The sequence below is a fragment of the Patiria miniata genome, unplaced genomic scaffold (genome assembly GCF_015706575.1).
Source record: "Patiria miniata isolate m_02_andy unplaced genomic scaffold, ASM1570657v1 HiC_scaffold_21, whole genome shotgun sequence".
NCBI lineage: Eukaryota > Metazoa > Echinodermata > Asteroidea > Valvatida > Asterinidae > Patiria > Patiria miniata.
In genome coordinates, this window is record NW_024037060.1 from 6706167 (window position 1) to 6726824 (window position 20658).

The 20658-nt window shown below is 38.6% G+C and overlaps 1 protein-coding gene across 1 annotated transcript; it reads left to right on the top strand.

The window, feature by feature from the left end:
* The first annotated feature begins 1520 nt into the window (after positions 1-1520).
* LOC119729663 (guanidinoacetate N-methyltransferase A-like) lies at positions 1521-19066 on the top strand. The gene is made up of 6 exons (XM_038202327.1): positions 1521-1690; positions 4206-4427; positions 10348-10493; positions 13583-13646; positions 15033-15211; positions 17389-19066. Exons 2-6 carry the CDS (start codon positions 4256-4258, stop codon positions 17524-17526), a joined length of 699 nt encoding a protein of 232 aa, XP_038058255.1. The 5' UTR covers positions 1521-1690; positions 4206-4255; the 3' UTR covers positions 17527-19066.
* The last annotated feature ends 1592 nt before the right edge of the window (positions 19067-20658 follow it).

Genomic DNA, 20658 nt, shown 5'->3' on the forward strand with positions numbered 1-20658 from the left:
CCCCCCCCCCCCGCTCCGACACCCACATTTTTTTACAGGTAATAATGTCCGCCTTTTCACAAAAAACGGACAGAGCCAGCTTGGTTAGGGGGTATATGTACACTATTCTGTGATATAGTGTTAATAATCGTCGTTTTGAACAGCGCCCCAATTGAAGGTATGATTCGAGCGCCCCCTCCCCAAGTGTCCGGAGAAAAACCTTGTCTACATTACAAATTTTTTTAGGCAGATGAAATCCCCCCCCCCCCGCTAAAATTCCAGGATCCGCCCCTGGGATGCATACCTCTGGCAATCAAAGGTAATCACAGACTAAAGAAATGGGGTGAATTCAACATTTTCTCTATAAATGTAAGATCGTATGTGATTGTCTGTGACAAATGTACTGTAGTAAAAATAATAAATTATGTAACACTAAATTGTGTTGATCTCTGAACGAAAGTATACCTTTAAGCAAAATACTCACCTCATCAAAAATCACGATTTCTGAACTAAATGTGTCCAGTCCCAGTGTTGAATGGTATTTCAAAGACAAAATGACACCTATAAAAAGCGTCATTCGACCTGTTAATATGCCAATTTTAGAGTGAATTGTTGTTCTTTTTTGGGGGGGAGGGGGGAAACGACTCGTGGTTTGTATTTTTGGGAGTCGAATTGCAGCTGGCTGATTTGTAAACTTTGAATTTTCCCGGTGAAAATGGCAGCGGCGAAAGGTCATTCCATAAGGGTCCACAGTGTGCGTCCTGTCCACCGTTCAGTCTTGTTCAGTCCTGTACATGTACTTTGTAATTTGCCATTCAAATATCATTAAGAATGACCTCAAACAGGTTGACAGAAAGTGCCAACTGGCAAAATCGAATGGTCCATGACCCATCTATTGGCGGATCTAGCGGGGGTGAAGAAGTCGAGTCTAACCTCCCCCCCCCCCCCCGGTCCCCGGGGGGGAGGTTGCCAAGAGGGGGTTAAGCAGGCTTAGTGGTTTAGTGTTTTTTTTTCTGCATGATTTTCCTCCTTTTTTTTTTGGCTGCTCGGGGGGGGGGGGGCCCCCGAGCAGCCAACAAAAAAGGAGGAAAATCATGCAGAAAAAAACCCACTAAACCACTAAGCCTGCTAAACCCCCTCTTGGCAGCCCCCCCCCCCCCCCCCCCCATTCAAACCTGGAACCAACATAGGATTGAGGATTTGTATTGGGCCAAATTCTGAGAAAGGACAACCAGCATATCTAGATGGCGCCCTCTATGTACAGATCATGTTCGAAACATCGGCTTCGTGTAGGCTTTGGCTTTACTGTAGCCTCTAAATCTTTTTTTAACATCTGTACATTCTAAAACAAAATGGATATACTCAAAACTGTATCTTCATGTTATAGGGTTTAACGTGTTCCTGAAGGAGAACATGAATCAATGTTGTACTTGTAGTAGTACCGGCTAAATATATATCTTGAAGCCGAAGTGGAAACAAAACCTGTTTGCTGGGCCTAGGGCACGAAGGACTAGTACTAGTACTAAGACTATAGAGGGCGCGCTATTTGTGTACGTCTACTTGGTACGTGCGGAGGTGATAAGTGGTTGCTCTAAACTTTACAAATTGTGTACTTTAACTTTTGTACTAAACTAAAGTGATAGTGTAGCGGTACGCGGTATAGGTACGTAGAGCTAGACACGCCTTCATCATTCTGTTCAACTGGCATATGGTACGTATCCAGGGTGTAGTGTTGTGAAGCTAGGCTATGCCGAATAAACCCTTTCTGACATCTGCATCAGCCCACCTCAGCTCCGTAAATAAAGGCCACACTTCCACCATGTACAAAAACATGTCGAACTTTGTCAAATTTTGATTTTCACATGTAGGCTTAGTTTGTAGTTTATTTTTGCTTTAGAAGCATACTCTCCCTCTTTTTACTAGGCTAATCAGTTTTGCTTTAGAAGCATACTCACCCTCTTTATAGGCTAATCAGAAAGTGCTGCCTTTTCAGATGTCAATTTTTCGTGAAATTTCCAGATTCGGTTGCTCATGTTTGCGTATCAAAATTTCAACATGAAATTTCACGGAAATTAGACATCTGGTGACCTAGACCCGTGAACGTGGCTTGTAAACAATGCCACGTTCACGGGTCTACTGGTGACCATGCTTGAATGTTAAAATAAGTTGGGTCCAAGTTACTTGGACTAATGACGTACGTAATGCAATGAAGACAATCGTCCAACCCGGGCTAGCATCGGTCCCAACTGTAGTTGGGAGTCGTCCCAACCGAATCGCATGCACAAAGACCATAGACGATACAACACTTCGTGGTGCACCGGACGATATGAACAATTCTAGCTGATTAATTGACTCAAAACTCGAAAATGATGTTTAAATGATGATCTTTTGCTAAAAAAAAAAATTGGTTAAAGTGGTCAAAAATTGCCTCAGATCACACCACAGATTGTCAATCGAAATTTTCCTGGGCCCTTTTTTATGTGGGCCCCGAACCCCATGCCATTAATAGGGTGGAACAAAAATTCTCAAAAGTGTACTTTGACAAACCAATTAAGATTTCATCCAAAACCAGAAATAACGTTATTACAAGACTAGCCATAAAAGCAAATTTTCTGACTTTATGCAACAGGTGGCTGTGGAGCTAAGGATACAGAAGCAGTCTTTTGACAATTTTAGATTTTGCTTGCCATAGACAGTATTATCATTTACTTTATTTTGTGTGAATAAAAAGGATTGAATACTTCAGATTTGGAGTATTCACTAGTCAGTTTTGTAGGCTTTATGACTTTGTGACTTTATGTCCTATCACATTCATGCGTGATGTATACACTTAAATTAAACTAGAACTGAGGAACGATAGTTTCACAAATAAAAGATCCGGGAAGTGTTACCGAATAATTTTTTGATGTAGTGCAGAAGGATTAAGGAGAAAAATGTATCCAATAATTGTAATCAGGGGACTAAACAAAATCAAATAATCTTCAAACTCACTTGGTGAGATAATTTTTTCAAATGTTTCAATTGTTTGCAGTATTTAAATTTTTAACAATATAACTTTGTAAAACTTAGGTATGATAGTGCCGTCTAACACTGGCACCATGAATCCTGCGTCTTCATGGCATTTTATTACATTTTAAAGAATTTCAACAACGTAATATGAACGCCATGCATGGACATGACAGTGTGACAGGGCCTTTAGAGGATCAGATTCACTGCTGCACTGATGTGCATCCACCTATATGATTTGGCGTCTTTGTTACCTTACCTGTAAATCCTGTGCATGTGTCTGTTCACCCATATACACACACAAAAGAGACCCTATTTTTGAAAACCATTCATCTGTACAATCAAGCCGACACAACAGTAAGATTGCTACCATGCTGCCTTGAGTGAATGCTGAAGCTGTTTTCATCGGTTGCTATGTGAAACCATTCAGCACTCAAGACTGACTAAGAACCATCGAGTTTCAAGAGAATGGGTCTGGGGCGGTATTCACGAAATATCTGAAGTCTACTTAAGTGTGGTCGGACCTTTTCAAACCCTAACCCTCCAGGGCATTTTGGCTAGAAACCCTGCCAAACGCAGCAACATGCAACACTTGTCTAAGCATGGTCTAAGTGACAAGCCTGCCCAGTGTAGCCGGCTATAAAATCAACAACAACTTGTCTTACTTTCCAGCATGTATGAGAATGCAAAGAAATCACCATCATAATTAATTTCACACTCGATAGTAAATAAAACCTACATTTTGCTTTTATTATTGTTGAAACAACTACTTTGGGAAATTTTATACGCTGCATGCACTGAGTGCATTACACGTGCATGACGAACTTCTTACATATGCGTGCGTGAGGCAGTAATTTTCTTTGCACTAAACTTGGGTTGGGAAAGTGCGTCGCAGAATATGCACGCGCATGGTTATGTTAAGGAAATGCACCCACTTTTCCCTTTGTCCTGTTTCTTACATCCTTACTTTTGTGCCCCTTGCTTCTTTTGTTCGTTTACTGTTCAAATGTCATTTTGCCTTTGAGACAAACCTTGCAAGGATTGAAAAATCATGCACTGTTTATCTTATGATTTGCATATTTCAGGTCAGTAAAGTTAGTTAGCAGCAGCTTGTGAATTCTCACATAGTTATCAAAGTTAGATGTTTAAATCTAAGCAGGATCTTTCTCAAAAGTCAAAAAAAAATTTTTTTAATTTTTTGTCTAAAACCACAACTACAGTGTAATTGCAATTTTGTCGTCGGCCGTTCATCAGAAGTGTACGCATCACAATGTCATCTGACAGGATTTTCGCAGCCAACGAAGACTGCGCGCCATCATGGAAGAAAGCCGATGCCGATTTTAACGCTAATGACACGCATCTAGAGATCATGGGAAAACCAGTCATGGAACGATGGGAGACACCTTACATGCACAAACTAGCCACCATTGCCGCTAGCAAAGGTAAAAAAAAACCAAAAAGAACCACTTCCTTCAAAAGGACGTACATAAGAATTCAGTCCTTGTCAATTCGATACAGTTCAGTTTTTGTTTATTTTGAAAACACTACCATCATGACCATCAAATAAGAAGTAAAAGACTGATACAACTTGGTTTACAGTGACATTTTCTGACGAATTACTTAAAATAGACGCACACACAAAATGTAAACAATATTTCATTGCTTATTATTTTATTGGCTAAATAGACTGTTTTGTGTCAAGTTTGAAAATTGTGAAAACTAATGTATCATTTAGGCCTACATCATCGTATCCAGGTTTTGGGTCCAGTTTGGGCAAAATGAGTAATTTTTTTTTGAAAAAATGACCTAATTTTATTTTTGTGTGTAGAATTTGTTAATGCAGGATTGGGGGTTCCTATTCCTACAGACCTGTACCTGATGTGAGGTTCTGGTGCTTTCATTTCTTGTATTTTTTCCTCATTTATTTCTGTCTTTGCTGTCTAAGTAATATTCTAGCTTTTACAAAAAATTTCCCTAAAGTATCTGAAAAATGAGGGCCCCACAAATGAACACACTCAAACACTTTATCAATTTATTTTTCCATCCAAACTCTGACCTGTTCAAGTTACAGTCAGTGTTGAAGTCCCGGCCACTATAAGTACGTGCATACATGCTTGCTCATGCATGTAGGCCTGCAGTGAATGCATTCATATGCCAGAACAGCGTAATATAGGTCGAGCCATCAACCAACTTTTGTTGGTATATGGATTGTTCAGATCTGCTGGACCCTTAAATATTGTCCCCAAGGCCTCCTATTCAAGTCCACTTTTAAATGTCATACATACTCGAGCACAATCAGGCATCAACAGGCAGTGTAACTATTAAAGGGAAGATACAACATTTGCAAACATCAAAACACGAAATGATCACAATATCACAAAATACCTTACTGGATTGTTAGGGACTTACAGTCAAAAGCATCCTGTAAAATCGTAGTTCCTGGTGTGCTGACGTTTTCAAGAAAAATTGTATTTTTCCAACGCTGGTCGGCTGACCAGCGTTGGAGAAAACTTGCATTTGTTTTTTTAAAACTGCTCCTAGTTTTTCATATTTAGTTATTTCGCATTTTCTTTGCAATTGATCACATACCTGTGAAGGAGTACATGCCTGCTAGACTGATTCTTTGACCTTACAATTCCCCAAGGTCTCAAATTGCTATGTTTCATCGTAAGGGGGTCAGGGACCCAGACTACAAGAACATGATTGGTTTTCTTGGTTTTTCAGTATCTACAACTACAAGCCCAAAACCTGAAAACACGTCAGTTTAACAATATTTGCTATAACAAACTAATCCTCTAAATCCATTTATTTCTGAAAATTGCAGCAAAAGCAACTGTTGTACATTCCCTTTAAGTGTTATCAAATCCAATGGGCTACGAAACTGCAGTCCCCTCAGGTTCCTGTCACACATGTATGTAAACAAAGCGTGACCTCATCAGTACAGAGGTTTTTTTGTTGGTGGCTTTTAATCCTATTGTCAAAGCCTGGATTCTCTCTGTAAAGGCTGCAGTACATCCACCCTTGGATATTGAAGCATACAATTTTAGTTTTGTAAACACTTAACAGGGGCGGTATTAGCTTTCAGGAAATGGGGGGGGGGGGCCTCCGGGGGCTTGCCCCCTGGTAAATTTTGAAATCTACAATGATTTCTCCTTCATTCTAAGGCTGGAACAACCCTCCCCCCCCCAGATCTACTGACTAGTGAGTGTCTTATAAAAATAAACCCATCTGATGTTACATGTTGGCACCAGACTAAAAATTGCAAAAGAAAAAAATCAGCGCAAAATGTATTTTTTTTTAGGCGTTTATCTTGAAACGGGAAAACTTTGTGTTATACTTTTAATACCGGATTCTAACATATATGTGAGACCATTCATCCTGTTGGTCATCCAAAGAAGGCATTTGTGAAATTTTGAGATCCCTGATCCTTTGAAAATGTTAAAAACCTACAAAGTACAATGATGCAACTGATCATGGAAAAATGGGCTGCAGATTTTTTTTTTTTTTTTTTTTTTTTTTTTTAGGAGGGCATCCATATCTCGGAAGAAGTTTATTATAGGCCTATACTCCCAAAAATGTTGATGTCGGTAGTAAAACCTTCATGTTGAACTTAAAGATAAGTACATGACGTTTAGGTAACAAACTATGTATTAATTAACCTCCTAATTGCTAAAATCCAACTATGTGATTTTTTGGCGCCGATCAGTAAATTTCTCAATCTGTTCCTTTTATTGTAAGCGACCCAAGTCTAAATCAGGTAATAAGAAGTAAATTCCTGGGCATAACTATTGACGAGAATCTCACCTGAAAAAATTGCATGGATGATTATATAGTGACAGAAATATTTAAAAAAATTTGCATAAGGAATTGTTTAAAATATTACCTCCCCATTAGAATTTTATCAAATTTGCATTTCGCCATACTTTGAATCACTCAATTTTGATATGGGGTGGTTCATCATCAAAATGCAGCCAGTTGCTTATTTTACAGCAAAAAAACAGCTATAGGAGTAATATCTCATGCTGGCTATCTTGATCATTCCGTTCCTTTATTTGCAATTCATAAATACCTCAGACAGTTTAGCTATTCCTATTGGTCGAGAGCCCGTCACGTGGCCGGTCTTAAACGTATGATAAAGACATGGCTAGCTGGTCTTAAACACTTTTCCAGTGTCACAATAAAATGTGGACTCCTAAATATCCAGTGCCTCTTATCGTTTCATTGGTTGAACGTTCACAATCCCCACGTAGGCATGCGCAACACTACAAGGGAGTCAGAATTTTATAGTTCTAAATTCAAAACGCAACGCCCCAGGTGCGTTCTGCCTGACATCGCGCAGAACATGTTACGCGCGCGTCAATCTCCATAAAAGGGTTGTTTACATCTTACTCGCCAGCTGAACACTCCATTATTTTGCTAGAGGGATGTTTCAAAAAGCATGAAGTGAACTTGTTAAACAAAATCGGGATTTTTTGAACGAATTATTTGATATTTTTTTACGGATAAGGTATTTATGAATGGGAATAAATATGTGCTCGGTCGGTATTTATCACTCTGTTTAATACCGCTTAGAGTCTGGGTGCTGATAATTACCCTCGCCTCCGGCTCGGGTATTTATCAGCACCCAGACTCTAAAGCCGTGTCCGCACTGGACTTTTTTTTTGGAAGGTTTTACCGAGACGATGGTAAAATGAAAAATGGTCAAATGTGACCACTGTCCGCACTTGGACTTTCGACACGGGAAATTTTACCCCGACCGCGTGGGAGAAGTAACCGAGCTGTCACAGTGTCAGTATAATGACTCACCGTACGCAGAAAACAAATTGCCGATCACATTTTCAGCCACCGATACGCTCAGTAATATTACACACGCCATTTGCATGCATAACATAATCGTTTACACGATATTATTTCATCTTGACACGCTAAATCTTGACGAAAGGGCCTATAATTCTGACGCATTTGTGATGCACGTCGTCGAAGCCATGCCGCTGTACGATGTTCCGTGCGGCAGCAGTGCCATCAGTATTCGTTGGTTCCCATCGCATGCTTACAGAATCGAAGCTATGATGTGGGCCAGGAACCAGTGACTACGGCCTACGTATACGGTACCGGACCATGATGTTCCGTGCATGACTACAGTAGCGTATCAGGACGAATTTGGATCGTAGAAAATAACATACATCGGTGGAGAAAGAGAATTTCCGCAAATTAATTCTCAGAATGTGATCTCTCTTCTCTGTGTATGTATTTGTCCGTTGAAATATATATTTTAACGAGATTTTACCGCTCGGACTTGATAATACGCCGCAGCGTGTTTCTACAAAATGTTCGGCCACTGCACGTGCAGGTTCGTGCGGTCTCTGTATGCATAACAGGGCGCTCGGGCCGGATGTACGCTTTCCTGAGCCGCTTTTACCGACTCGCACTGTCCGCACTGGACTAATCGTCTTGGGAAAAGCGACTCGGTCAGTTTTCCTGGGCGCGTGGGAAGTTTTCCTGGGCAGCAGTTGGCCAGTAAAAGTAACCGCTGGACTCAGGAAAAGTAACTGAGAGGAAAACGTCCTAGGCTGTCCGCACTGGACTTAAAATGGGAAAAGTACCCATAGTCTCGGTTAGTTTGACCAAAAAAAGTCCAGTGCGGACAGGGCTTAAGCGGTATTAAACGAGTGATAAAAACCTCCGGAGCACACATTTATTCCCTTATTTAAGTCTGTGTCTATTACAATTCAATGACCTGTACTATTCAAATCTTGGCAAATTTATGTGTTACTTTATATATTAATTTTTATATAATGCATAATTTACATTCATTTGTATACCCAAATTTCCACTAGGAAAAATTTATTTGTCCAATTTTAACTGAACAACTTTATCCAAAAATACTTTTAACATTGCACTTTATACTGGAACAGTTAAGATGAGTTTTTTTTTTTCAATTATCACTCCCTTTATGTATATTTGTTAAAAACCTGATAGCTCAATTCATATTCATATAACAATTTATAACTGACTTCATTAATTTTTGTCTTGTCTCACACCGTTTTTTTTTGGTTTTGGGGTTTTTTTTTGTCCTTTGTCATGTTTTTTTGTCCTTTGTCAATAGGTTAGGGCCGTACAAAAGCATTTTTCTTCACCTTAAACCATTGCTATGATGTCACACTATTGTTAAAAGTGTGGATTCGGAACTACGAATCTCTTACACTGCTCACAAAGTGTGGATTCGGAACAACGAATCTTTAGTAAAGTGTGGATTCGGAATTACGAATCCACACTTTGAACACGTCAGATAATTGTTCTCCATAATGAGCATGAATAGGACCGTATGCATGAAAATTTCCTTCCGAAATTATCAATGCATCTTCACTGTCAGATTCTCCGCCGTCACTGCAAAACCTACTTCGAGTCAGAAAGAAATCATCGTCTGAACTATCCATATGTCGACGGAAGGAGCCGGGAAAAATGTTGCAACCTGACGCCACTTTTTTTCTTCATATATCATCTCAATGAAGGTCATTCATTGCAAAAATGATGATAAGACATGAATCTGGGACTGAAAAAATATTTCTAATTTTGTTAGGAAATACTTTAAAAAAATTCTTGACTCTCCATAGACTTTGTACACAATCGCGGAAGTGGCGTCAGGTTGCAACATTTATCCCAAGTCTTTTCATCTCCACTCACTGTTAATGCCAATACTTCTTTTGACGCAATGGTTTAAGTCGAAGAATACACTCGCAAGTGTGGATTCTTAATTTACGAATTCACTCGGCACTTCGGGCCTCGTGAATTTTTAAATTACGAATCCACACTTTCTCGTGTATTCTCCTTAACTTAACCCTCCAACTCCATCAAAATCCATCCCCCCATTTTGGGGGACTTGGTCCTACAGGCCTGGTTCAATGACTAAATTTTGATGGAGTGTGATGGACTTGGGCCTTGGAGGCCTAAAGCAAAGCATGCATTGGAAGCAGTGTGATTGATGGATTTTGGCGGACTTGGTCCGGCACTTAGTAAAAGACAGTAGGGAGTTAGGGTTCAACCTAAATGTTGTCGTTACTTTTGCTCCTTTAGTATTTCAGATCTCTGCATACAGTGCTTTTCTAATTACATTTATCCATTTTTTTTTTTTCTACAAGATTGTACACATTGTGAAGAATGGCAACATTGAAATAAAGGTTCTAAATGATGATTATTTTATTTAGAGTTTGGAGGTGAAATGATGTCTGATCTTATGATCATTGTACTTGTAGCATTTAAAAAAAAAAAAATGATTTCATCCAATTTTTTTGATCGATGACTTGACACCTTTAAGGAAGAATTTGATGATCCTATCACATTGTTATGTATTTTTCTGACTAGGTGGGCGTGTCTTGGAGATAGGCTTTGGTCTGGCCATTGCTGCAAGCAAGATTGAACAACAAAATATTACCGAACACGTCATCATTGAATGCAACGACGGAGTATTTGAAAGATTGGAAGAATGGGCCAAACAACAACCACACAAGGTAACGTTATGCTCATTCTGATCACTTAGATTTGTCTAAATCCACCACCTTTTAAAATCTTCACTCTGAATGAAAATCCTTGTGAGATCTCTGTCATGTCTGTTCTTTTAGTTTTAGGGTTGTTTTTTTTTTTTTTTTTAATTGACCATTGGGTCCTTGCAGAACCATCATATCACAGCGCTTTTAAAGAGATCTACTTGCCCAAGTCATACCACATTTTAATCAATTAATTATCACTTTTAAAAGATGATTTTATCATTTTAAATAAGACTGTATAATGGTGTACTCGTTTGTATTCATATTGTGTTTGAGTGTGATTGTAAGCTGTTTTGATAAATTGTTGTGGATTTGTCTTGTCTTTTAAACTGTTTTGAACACACGGGGTGTTGATTTTCATGTTTTTAATCATGATGGTTAATAATAAATTGAATTGAATTGAAATTGAATTGATTGAATTGAATCACAATGTGTGGGTGGAGAGTTTCTAAATGTGTTCAGAACATTATAGCCTTTAGTGCAGCTTTAGTGCTGCAGCTGGGCGAACCTTTTATAAATTTTGTTTAACCAGTTTCACATAATATTCACAAAAGCACCCATCCATATCTTGTTTGCCAAACTACACCGCATAATAAATGAAGTCATGTTACAAGCTGATTACCATATTGGCTTCCATACAGTGCATCGGTCATGACTAGACTTAATTTTTTTTCACATTGTGCACATACACACTGCATCATATCCAGGGAAAAAGAAAAGGCTCACAAAACTGTTCACTGTTCAGAAATGTACATGTATATATTGACTGCTGAAAAACAACACAGATTTTTCAGAAATCCTGGTCATAATTTTTATATTTGAGATGATCCCAAACTACAGTTCAACACTTACATCTATTAGTTGCTTATTTCTCAAAAATCATCTGAACCTGTATATTATATTTGACATTGACCAATTATGCACAGACTTTTATTAGATTTCAAAAATTTCTATCGCTTCAGTACAAACTGTTCTTTTTGCCTCAATGGAGAACACCCCGATCTTCCGTGGTAACACCGATGCAAACAATTCTGTACACGTCCAAAGGTTAAATAGATTGAGTCATAACCCGATAAGGTTCATGTAGCTGATAGCTTTGTACATGTGTCTTGGACACAAAATGCAACAAGAGAAAACAAAGTCGGTATACATGTAGTTGAAATCAATATCGTTTCGGTTTGCGGTAACACCATGTGGTAATAACTACTGCTCAGAAGATATGTAGTTCTGAAAAGAACTTGTCCTGCTTATTATCAACTTTTGCTAAGTAGTTTTAGTTCTGATAAGAACAGTCCTGCTTTAAAGTTCTAAGAGAACTTGTCTTTGGTCTCAACGTTTCGACTAGCCTGCTCTAGTCATCGTCAGGAGACTGAACTCTGTAATTCAAAGAAGCTAACTGGTAAATTTTTTTGGGGGGGGGGGGTTGGATTTTATTATGCCCCGCGGCGAAGCCGAAGGGGCATACTGTTTCCGCCTTGTCCTTCCGTGGGTGGGTGGGTGGGTGTGTTAGTGGGTGGGTGGGTGGGTGTGTGTGTCCGGACAAATCTTGTCAGCGCGATAACTTGAGAAATACTTAACATATGAACTTCAAATTTGGTTTGTGGATTGTCCTTGGTAATCCTAAGAAGCCTTTTGCATTTGGGGCCGAAAGGTCAAGGGTCAAGGTCACAGTGGCTGAAACAATAGAAATTTGTCAGCGCGATAACTTGAGATATACTTTACATATGAACTTCAAATTTGGTTTGTGGATTGTCCTTGGCAATCCTAAGAAGCCTTTTGCATTTGGGGCCAAAAGGTCAAGGGTCAAGGTCACAGTGGCAAAAACAAAAGAAATTTTGTCAGCGTGATAACTTGAGATATACTTTACATATGAACTTCAAATTTGGTTTGTGGATTGTCCTTGGCAATCCTAAGGAGCCTATCGCATTGGGGGTCGAAAGGTCAAGGGTCAAGGTCACAGTGGCTAAAACAATAGAAATCTTGTATTTAATCTGAGATTATAGGGATTAGGGATTAATTCATATAAAACCTACAGAAGACACTAATGCTGTCAATGAACGTTCCATTTGACCAAGGTACATGTAAGTTGATGTTAGAGTGGTGTTATGTCATGGAAACAGCCACGGTTGCGGGACATTTGTGTTTGTAAACACACCTGACTTGTTTAAATACACTTTGTGCCTTTTACCAGTTCACTCACGCCGGGATTATTTTGACAAGAACAGAACGAGGCGCGGGATTACTTTTCACTTGACCTCAAGCCAGGCGGGTTGAAGCCATCACCCTCGGGCAGCACATTCATATTTCCGGCCTCACTCGCTGCGAGCAGGTCGCTGACGGATATTTCCGGCCTCGCTCCCTGCGTGTTTATCTGTCATTTGTTCCGGATGCGGCATAACATTGCGTGTATACACGGCCTCCGGCGCGAACTGGTTAAGGGAGCTGATGAGCAGTCCTTAAATTGTCAGGTGGGGGAAGTCCCCGTCCGACCCCAAACTTCCCCAGCACTCTATGGTTTTATGGATACATCAGGGAAAATACAATGTAATGAAACGTACATGTATGTATAGATCCCCTTCTAGTATTAATTGTAGTCAGCCTGTGTAGAGTACCGTACAATGCAGCATGCATTGAATACATGCTTACAAAATGTATGCACTATTCAGCTTTAATGCAAATACCAGTTACCACAGCTTCCGTCCCTGAATTTTTAATGATAGTTAAAAAAAAAAAACATGTACGGTGAAAGAGACTAGCATTTTGTACAGGTTCAAATTGGAAAAATTGGAAAATTTTGGTTTTAACAAATTTGGTTCTAAAAATATGCATATTGCTCATTTTCAGTTTGGTGCATTAGTTTTCCAGCATGGCACACCAAATTTTTTTTTTTTTTTTTTTGTCTTCTTGTTTTGTTTTGTGTTTTCAATATTGGATATTTTCATTAGTCAGTATATGGTTGGAATGCCATGCTCTTGTTTGCCTAGTAAGACTGTTGAATTTGATCTAATTCCGAAATGAAGATTTTTTTTTTTAAATCTGTTTTCCTCTGTTAGGTGACACCATTAAAGGGAATGTGGGAAGAGGTCGTCCCAACACTGAAAGACGAGCAGTTTGATGGTAAGCATTAGGCATAGTTTCATCAACCAAAAAAGAAAGTCCCCCCTTAATACTTTTAATAACCCTTAATACGTCTAACTCAAAAACTACTGGGCGCATCTTGCTAAAATTACAAATTATCAGTACAGAAATTCCTTAGCAATCCAGCCATACTCTTTGTTTGGTACAAAACAGTGATAATGTGTACAGAATTATGCAATTTATGACAAATGGTTCCAAAAAAAAAAGTTGCACTTTTGTATACGTGCAAGGTGAGTGTGAACCACAACTTGCACGTATGCCACAGTGCAACTGTTTTCGGTATCGTTTGTCATTAATTGCATAAATATGTACGCATTTTCACTGTTTTGGGCCAAACAAAGAGTATGGCTGGATTGCTAAGGAATTTCTGTACTGATAAGTCGTCGTTTGAGCGAGAGGTGCTCAGTAGTTTTTGAGTTAGACAAAAAAGTATTGGAAGGGGGACTTTTTTCTTTGGTTGAGTGTAGCACCCAGTAACACCAATGAATGGGCTAAATCCGGCCCATTGTAGATGAATAAAAGGATTCCAGTGAATTGAATAGACATTACTCACGATGAAGCCATGTTTTATCGTGTTCCCTGATATTTATTTACACATACGCGATTTTGTCGCGCGATAATGTCGCGCGTATTTATATACAAGCACAAATCAATGAGCGCGTTTACATTTACGCGACGAAGTCATGCGACTTATCGCCCTAATAATTTTTAAAATCGTGCAACATATCCCGTATTTGTTCGTTCACACACGTGCGTGTGCGACATTGCCGCGTGACATAGTCGTTGTGACAAAATCACAACGTGTAAATAGCCCTTGTAAACCGTTGAATGGGATGGTGCCAGACTATTTATGCGTTCCAAGCCTCACTTTTTTTTCCTTTTTTTTTAAATGTGGCTCAAAACATTAGCACATTATTAATCACATATTTCAAATTATTCATCAGAGCAGACTGGTATTAATTTGTACTTTATTTCATTGCTTTCATTTCTATTTGCAAGTTCCAAAATGAAGATTTTCACCTTGCTTTCAATTTTATATGGCCGACCCGTGAGTAAGGCCTATTCTGTGGTCTGTGGAACCATCTTTACAGGGCCCAATTTCACGGTGCTGCTTAGCAAAAAAAATTACTTAGCACAAAAATAGTCTGGCTTATAAAAGCAGGTAACCAGCCAAAACTCCACGTGATGTTTATTGCTCGTGATCAGTATTCAGCTGTTGTTTGCTTAGCATGAAAATCACATGGAGTTTTGGCTGGTAACCTGTTTTTATAAACCAGACTTTTTTTGTACTAATCAAATTTTTGTGCTTAGCAGCGCCGTGAAATTGGCCCCTGGACTTGTCTCATCTTGTTTTCTTCTCAATAGGGATTCTATATGACACCTTTCCCCTCTCGGATGACACTTGGCACACCCATCAGTTTCCCTTCTTGAAGGGCCACGCCTACCGGTTGCTGAAACCGGGCGGGGTGCTGACTTACTGCAACTTGACGTCATGGGGCGAGTGGATGAAGTCCAAATATGAAGACATCGAGGTCATGTTTAAGGTCAGAAAACCACTTCCTTTATGCCAGTGAGCCATTAACAATTATATAACCGACATACATATCCTTGTCATTTGATTGGTGGAACTCACATCACGTGACATTCGTTATTACTCCCATTCACGACGGGCCTCAGTATGTACTATCCGCCCATGGGGAATGGGAAATACTATTGAACAGTTAGGATCATTCTTGTTCCATGACGCGGTATTTGTGTGCAAATGCATGCTAGTGTGCGCGTTCAGCATTGCGCGTAGCGCGTATTGTTCCAAGGAGCCAGCGCTACAGCGTTGGGTTCAAACATTTTCGTGAAAGGGGTGGTTTGGAAGAGAGAAATACACATTTTCCTCCAGTTTTTATTGAAATAAAAAGTTCAAATATGTCAAATGACAAGGATCTATATGTCAGTTATATTGAGTATTGAGTGGCTTTAAATTGTGAAATGGGAGGAATATTATCACTCGGTAAAATCTGGACTTTTACAGTCTGGAAAAGTCCAGATTTAACCTTGCGATAATATTCCTCCCATTTCACTCTGAGCCACTCAATATTTGTATAACATCAGAACTGCTCATCCGTCTTTGTATGTGGTTCAACCAGCAGACTGGACTTCGTCCAAAGTTTCAAAGTGTGTTGGAATGTGTGAACTGAAGTGCTGTCTAATCTAATTTAAAATCTTGAATTCAAAATAGGAATCTAGAGATGTCTGATGAATAGGATTTGGTTTATTTAGTGGTATGCAGGTGATATCATTACAGCCTCTCTACAATTCCACCCCCTAAAACAAACAATCTAATTTATTATGTATTTTCTGGCTCTAGCAGTTAATGATGCAGGGTAAAGCTTTACCATTTCTCATTTCGTCGTTTTGAATTTATACATAACCTGCTCTTTTTGCAAACCAGACCAGCAACTGAAACCTTACACTGAATTTTGGTTCAATTCATTTCAGTTCAGATTTGGCATCAATTTAGTTTGGTCGGGTTAGTTTCATTTTTACAGTAAATTTGTAATATTTTGGATCAGATTGGTTCGTTAAGCCATGGTGTGAGATATCCGAATATAAAAAAAACACACCAAAAAACACCACATTTAAAAAAAATCCTCCAATATCAGCTGTTTTTTTTCATTTACACCGTTGAGGGGTAGTCTGAACACAAACGCAAAATTGCGGGCCATTTGGAGTCTGATAATGACCAGCTCTTGATTGTCAGATTGACTTGTGACGTTGGGGTCAACCTAATGTTAAATATATCTGTGTGCATACCGATAGGGTGGCGCGTTAAGCGTGACGCATGAGAGTGCAGGTGAAGCAGCCAATCAAACTAAAGGGGAGGCGGCACAGCCAAGACACAGCAACCAATAAGCTATCGGAAGCAAGAGGCCGCTGCCTGTCCTCATAATGCAATTGTGCTATAAGCTGGGGCCAGTCTCATAGAGCTGCTTAAGCACAAAATTTGCTTAAGCACAACAAAACTTTGCTTAATATAATCAGGTTACCCACCAAAACTCCACGCGATTACAATGTATTATGCTAAGTTAACAACAGCTAAATACCAGTCACAAGCAATGTACATCGCATGGACTTTAGGCCCAAAAAAAAAATACTCGGTCTCTGGTCAGCGCGCGCGTCAATTTTAATCATGCGCGTAAACCTTTCTTTTTTTTCAAATTAACACGGAAGCTACAACAGCGCCCTCTATTGCCGCGCCTCCTCAAATTTTTGTACTAAGGAGCACCAAGGAATGGGGACATTGCAAATGATAAAGGGCAAGGCAAATGATAAAGGGCACCAAGGCAAATTATGGAGGACACCAATGTATAATGAGGACACAAAAAAGCAAAATAGTACGCACCTTGTCTGTACAATACAAGCTTGAAAAAAAAAAAAAAGCCACCAAAAAAACCCCCCAAAAAAACGCGTCGCCGCATCAATTCCGGAACTTTGGTCTGACCAGAGACCGACTATTTTTTTTCTGGCCTTATGGTGGGTAACCTGATTATATTAAGCAAGGTTCTTGTGCTTAAGCAAATTTTGTGCTTAAGCTGCCCTATGAAATTGGCCCCTGGCCAGGCCTGTGGTCTACGTTGAGGGGGTACTTTTACAAAACAGTGCCCTCAAGCGTTTTTGTTCACAGTCCAACCTGTGTACATACATTTATTGCATGTCTTTCTTACAGGAAACCCAAGTGCATCACATCGTGGAGGCTGGCTTTAAGGCAGACAACATCAGCACAGAGTTGCTTCCAATCACCCCGGAGCCTGGGTGCAAATATTACTCCCACAACGTCATGATAGCACCCACCATTCTCAAGTAAGCAAGATCGCAAGATAACAACATGTTGGGCGTTACCATACACGCACGACTTCTTTCAGCCTACTAGGACTACAGTTTCGTATTGTATTTTGATGAATTGTTCTGATGAACGTGTTTGGAAAACTTTAATAACAGGGAAAGAGGGGTTTTAATTCTTTTGAATGAATTTCATGTCTTACAGCGTAGAGAAGTTCTTGAATTAACACAAAAATAAGCTAACTGAGAAGGATATACATGTAGTTGGTTTCTAGCATTATAAAAATTAACACAGGCTAACAAAGTGCACTTGTTCAGATTAATAAAGATGTCATTTTGAAGTGGAATTAGATTAAAGAGGTCTTGACTTGATCTTGGGAACTTTTAATTAGGGGGAAATTAAGGAAAAGAGATACAATGCTACTGTTGCACATATTTAATGAATATTTTAAAAATGAAATGTTTAATGGTGCTGTTTGTATATATCAAGGTCTCAAAGTTATATCAAAGTTAAAATTGTTATACTTCAGACATCTGAATCCATAGTAATGAAAGCAATATGATGATTTTGAAGAACCAGCGGCTATTTTAAATTGTTCATGTTTACAGTATTCTTAAGAGGATTTGTTACACATGAAAAAAAAAAAATACTTTCGTGAATGATTGTTTTGTCTATTTTGAGAAAGGGCATGATGACTTTTTACTTTGTGAAATTATTTTAACAAAAAAAATCCAGAAATGTATTCTATTTATTTGGATGGCAGTTCCTGTTATTTTGTATACACTAATGAATTTGGTAATGGGCTATTATTTAGGATTTTGGAGGTAAGTGGGGTATTAATAACCAATTTTCTGAACCTAAATATTTTCAAAAATCGAAATGTTTTTCAGGGGGAGCTTAGCATTAGCCTAACGAAGAGTGTATATCATACAATATGGTACTAATGTTAAATTGGTACCACATCATTTTTTGATAATTTTTTGAAATCGGGCATTTTGTGTGTGCAGAATTTCTCAGGGATGAGCAGATGTGCAGTAGTTCCCACAAAAAGACACAGTAGCCTAACCGTTATCAAACTGTTGTCCAATTAATTCATGTTTGGAAGAAAAAGATTTTGATGGATAATTGTATTTGTAACAAATTAGTAATCAACTTTAATTGTAATAATTTATTAATCATTCATTTAACAACTGGTTCTTCCCAGAACATTACAACTCACGGTGCTACCACAAATCTTCCATACTTTCATGTATTAATCAATTCAAAACGCAATTTATGTTCAATTAATTAATGATTAAAAACTCAATTCTGAACTGATATTGTTGAGCAACTGTAGCAATTTACCAAGCCACGTTTACGCAACTCCTAAACTCAATGATCACTACTCCAATAAGAGATGAAGGTTTAACAAAAGGAACAAATAATTCCACAAACAGTCATTCCTTTTTAAATATTGGTTTATTCGGACTAAAAAATAAAACTCCATATTTGTAGAATTTGCCAAGTTTTGAAATGGATTGCATTAAAATGTTCTTTAAATTGCACTTTACTTTATTGCACAGACCATTGTGTGTTAAGCGTTGTATTTCAGAAGTGTATTATGAGTAAAAATGACAAGCCTTACTCCAGAACACAATACACAAATGTTGAAATTACGGTTATGGTTTTGTTGGCCATTACTGGAAGGCTTCCAAGCCTGAGTTCCTTTGAACAGGTACTCTGTAAAGATGCGACATTCTCGACATAAGTCCACTCACGCTTGTGGGATAACTAATTTTTCATTACAAGCATATACATGTACATGTAATATCTTCCTCCAGGTAATGGAGTACCGAAGTGTGACGTCATTTAGAACCAGAAAGTGTAGTGCAAACGAATGGAGTGCGCGCGCGTGTTGGTTCTCGTGCTGAATCACGCGCTAATGTCTTTCACACATATTTTGTGCACGTGACGTATTCACTTCGGTACTCCCTTATAGTTTTATTTGAAAAAATTGACTCTACAGTTTTCAAATGAGATTTCTGTACCAACACTGGTTTTTATCGCAAGTTTTTGTTCAAAGCCTCCAAGCATTATGCTTAGAATCGATGTACTTTGATGTGGTGCACTTCAACGTATCCCCCGATTTTCCTCAGGAAGTGTTGCCAAACCTCCTTGTTGACAAGTGTCACATTCATTCAGTTAAATACTGGTTCTACAAGGTATTACCTTAATAATGCTTGCTGTTGAGCCCTAAACAATTTAGGTTTCATGAATTCCACAATTTAAGTTTCAAGAAAATTAGTCCAAACCTCAAAAATGGCAGCATCCGGAAATTGGGCACAAAATCAGCCGAGTGTTCCTTAACATGGCACACATGAACATTAAATGATTTCTTTAGTAGACAAATTTAAATAAACTGTTATTATCTCCACTCACATATCCACCAACATCTTTGTGAGAACATTATTGGCAGATTTTTGGGTGCATTTTAACGGGTTTGCTGAACACTTGAAAATAAAATCGAAAAATATCTCCAAGGTGAAAATTCTCTCTTAACTTTGTAACGAGTAGGTAAACTCAAAGTTTGTGAACATGAATGTTTAGAGCTTGATGAAATTCACCTACTGTGAAATTTAACGTAAAACTTGAGCTCTAGCAAGGCACTTACGGCAAAAAAACAAAGTGCATTACGTTTAGGAGCCGTGGCACGTTAGGGGACATCAACAAAATTCACTGAGCGTCATACAAAAACCTAAATGTGACTTAATCAAATTAGGTTTTGCCCTTCACCAACGTATAAAAATGTGAGTTGTTTTCAGATAACCTGGAAAAAAAGTGACCACTCATTTCAAGAAAATAGAATGTGCTGTCGTTTTGACATGTTTGAGGTAGAGTTGTTCATTTTCAGACATTGCCTGTCTTCTGTAAAAACTTCTGTTTTTGTTCAAAAATGTGTCTACTTCAAATGAGAGCAAAAGACACTTTTCTAAGAATGCACATGTACATGTAGACATCTTAATTGTATAATGCATTCCATTTTACATTACTATACTAAAAGTTGTCTTTGTAATGGAATTTTCAGCAATCAGGAAATAATAAACAATATACATTACGTGCACGCGTATCACTTGATGCTTGACCAGAGAATTCATAAATACAGAACCTCCACATTGA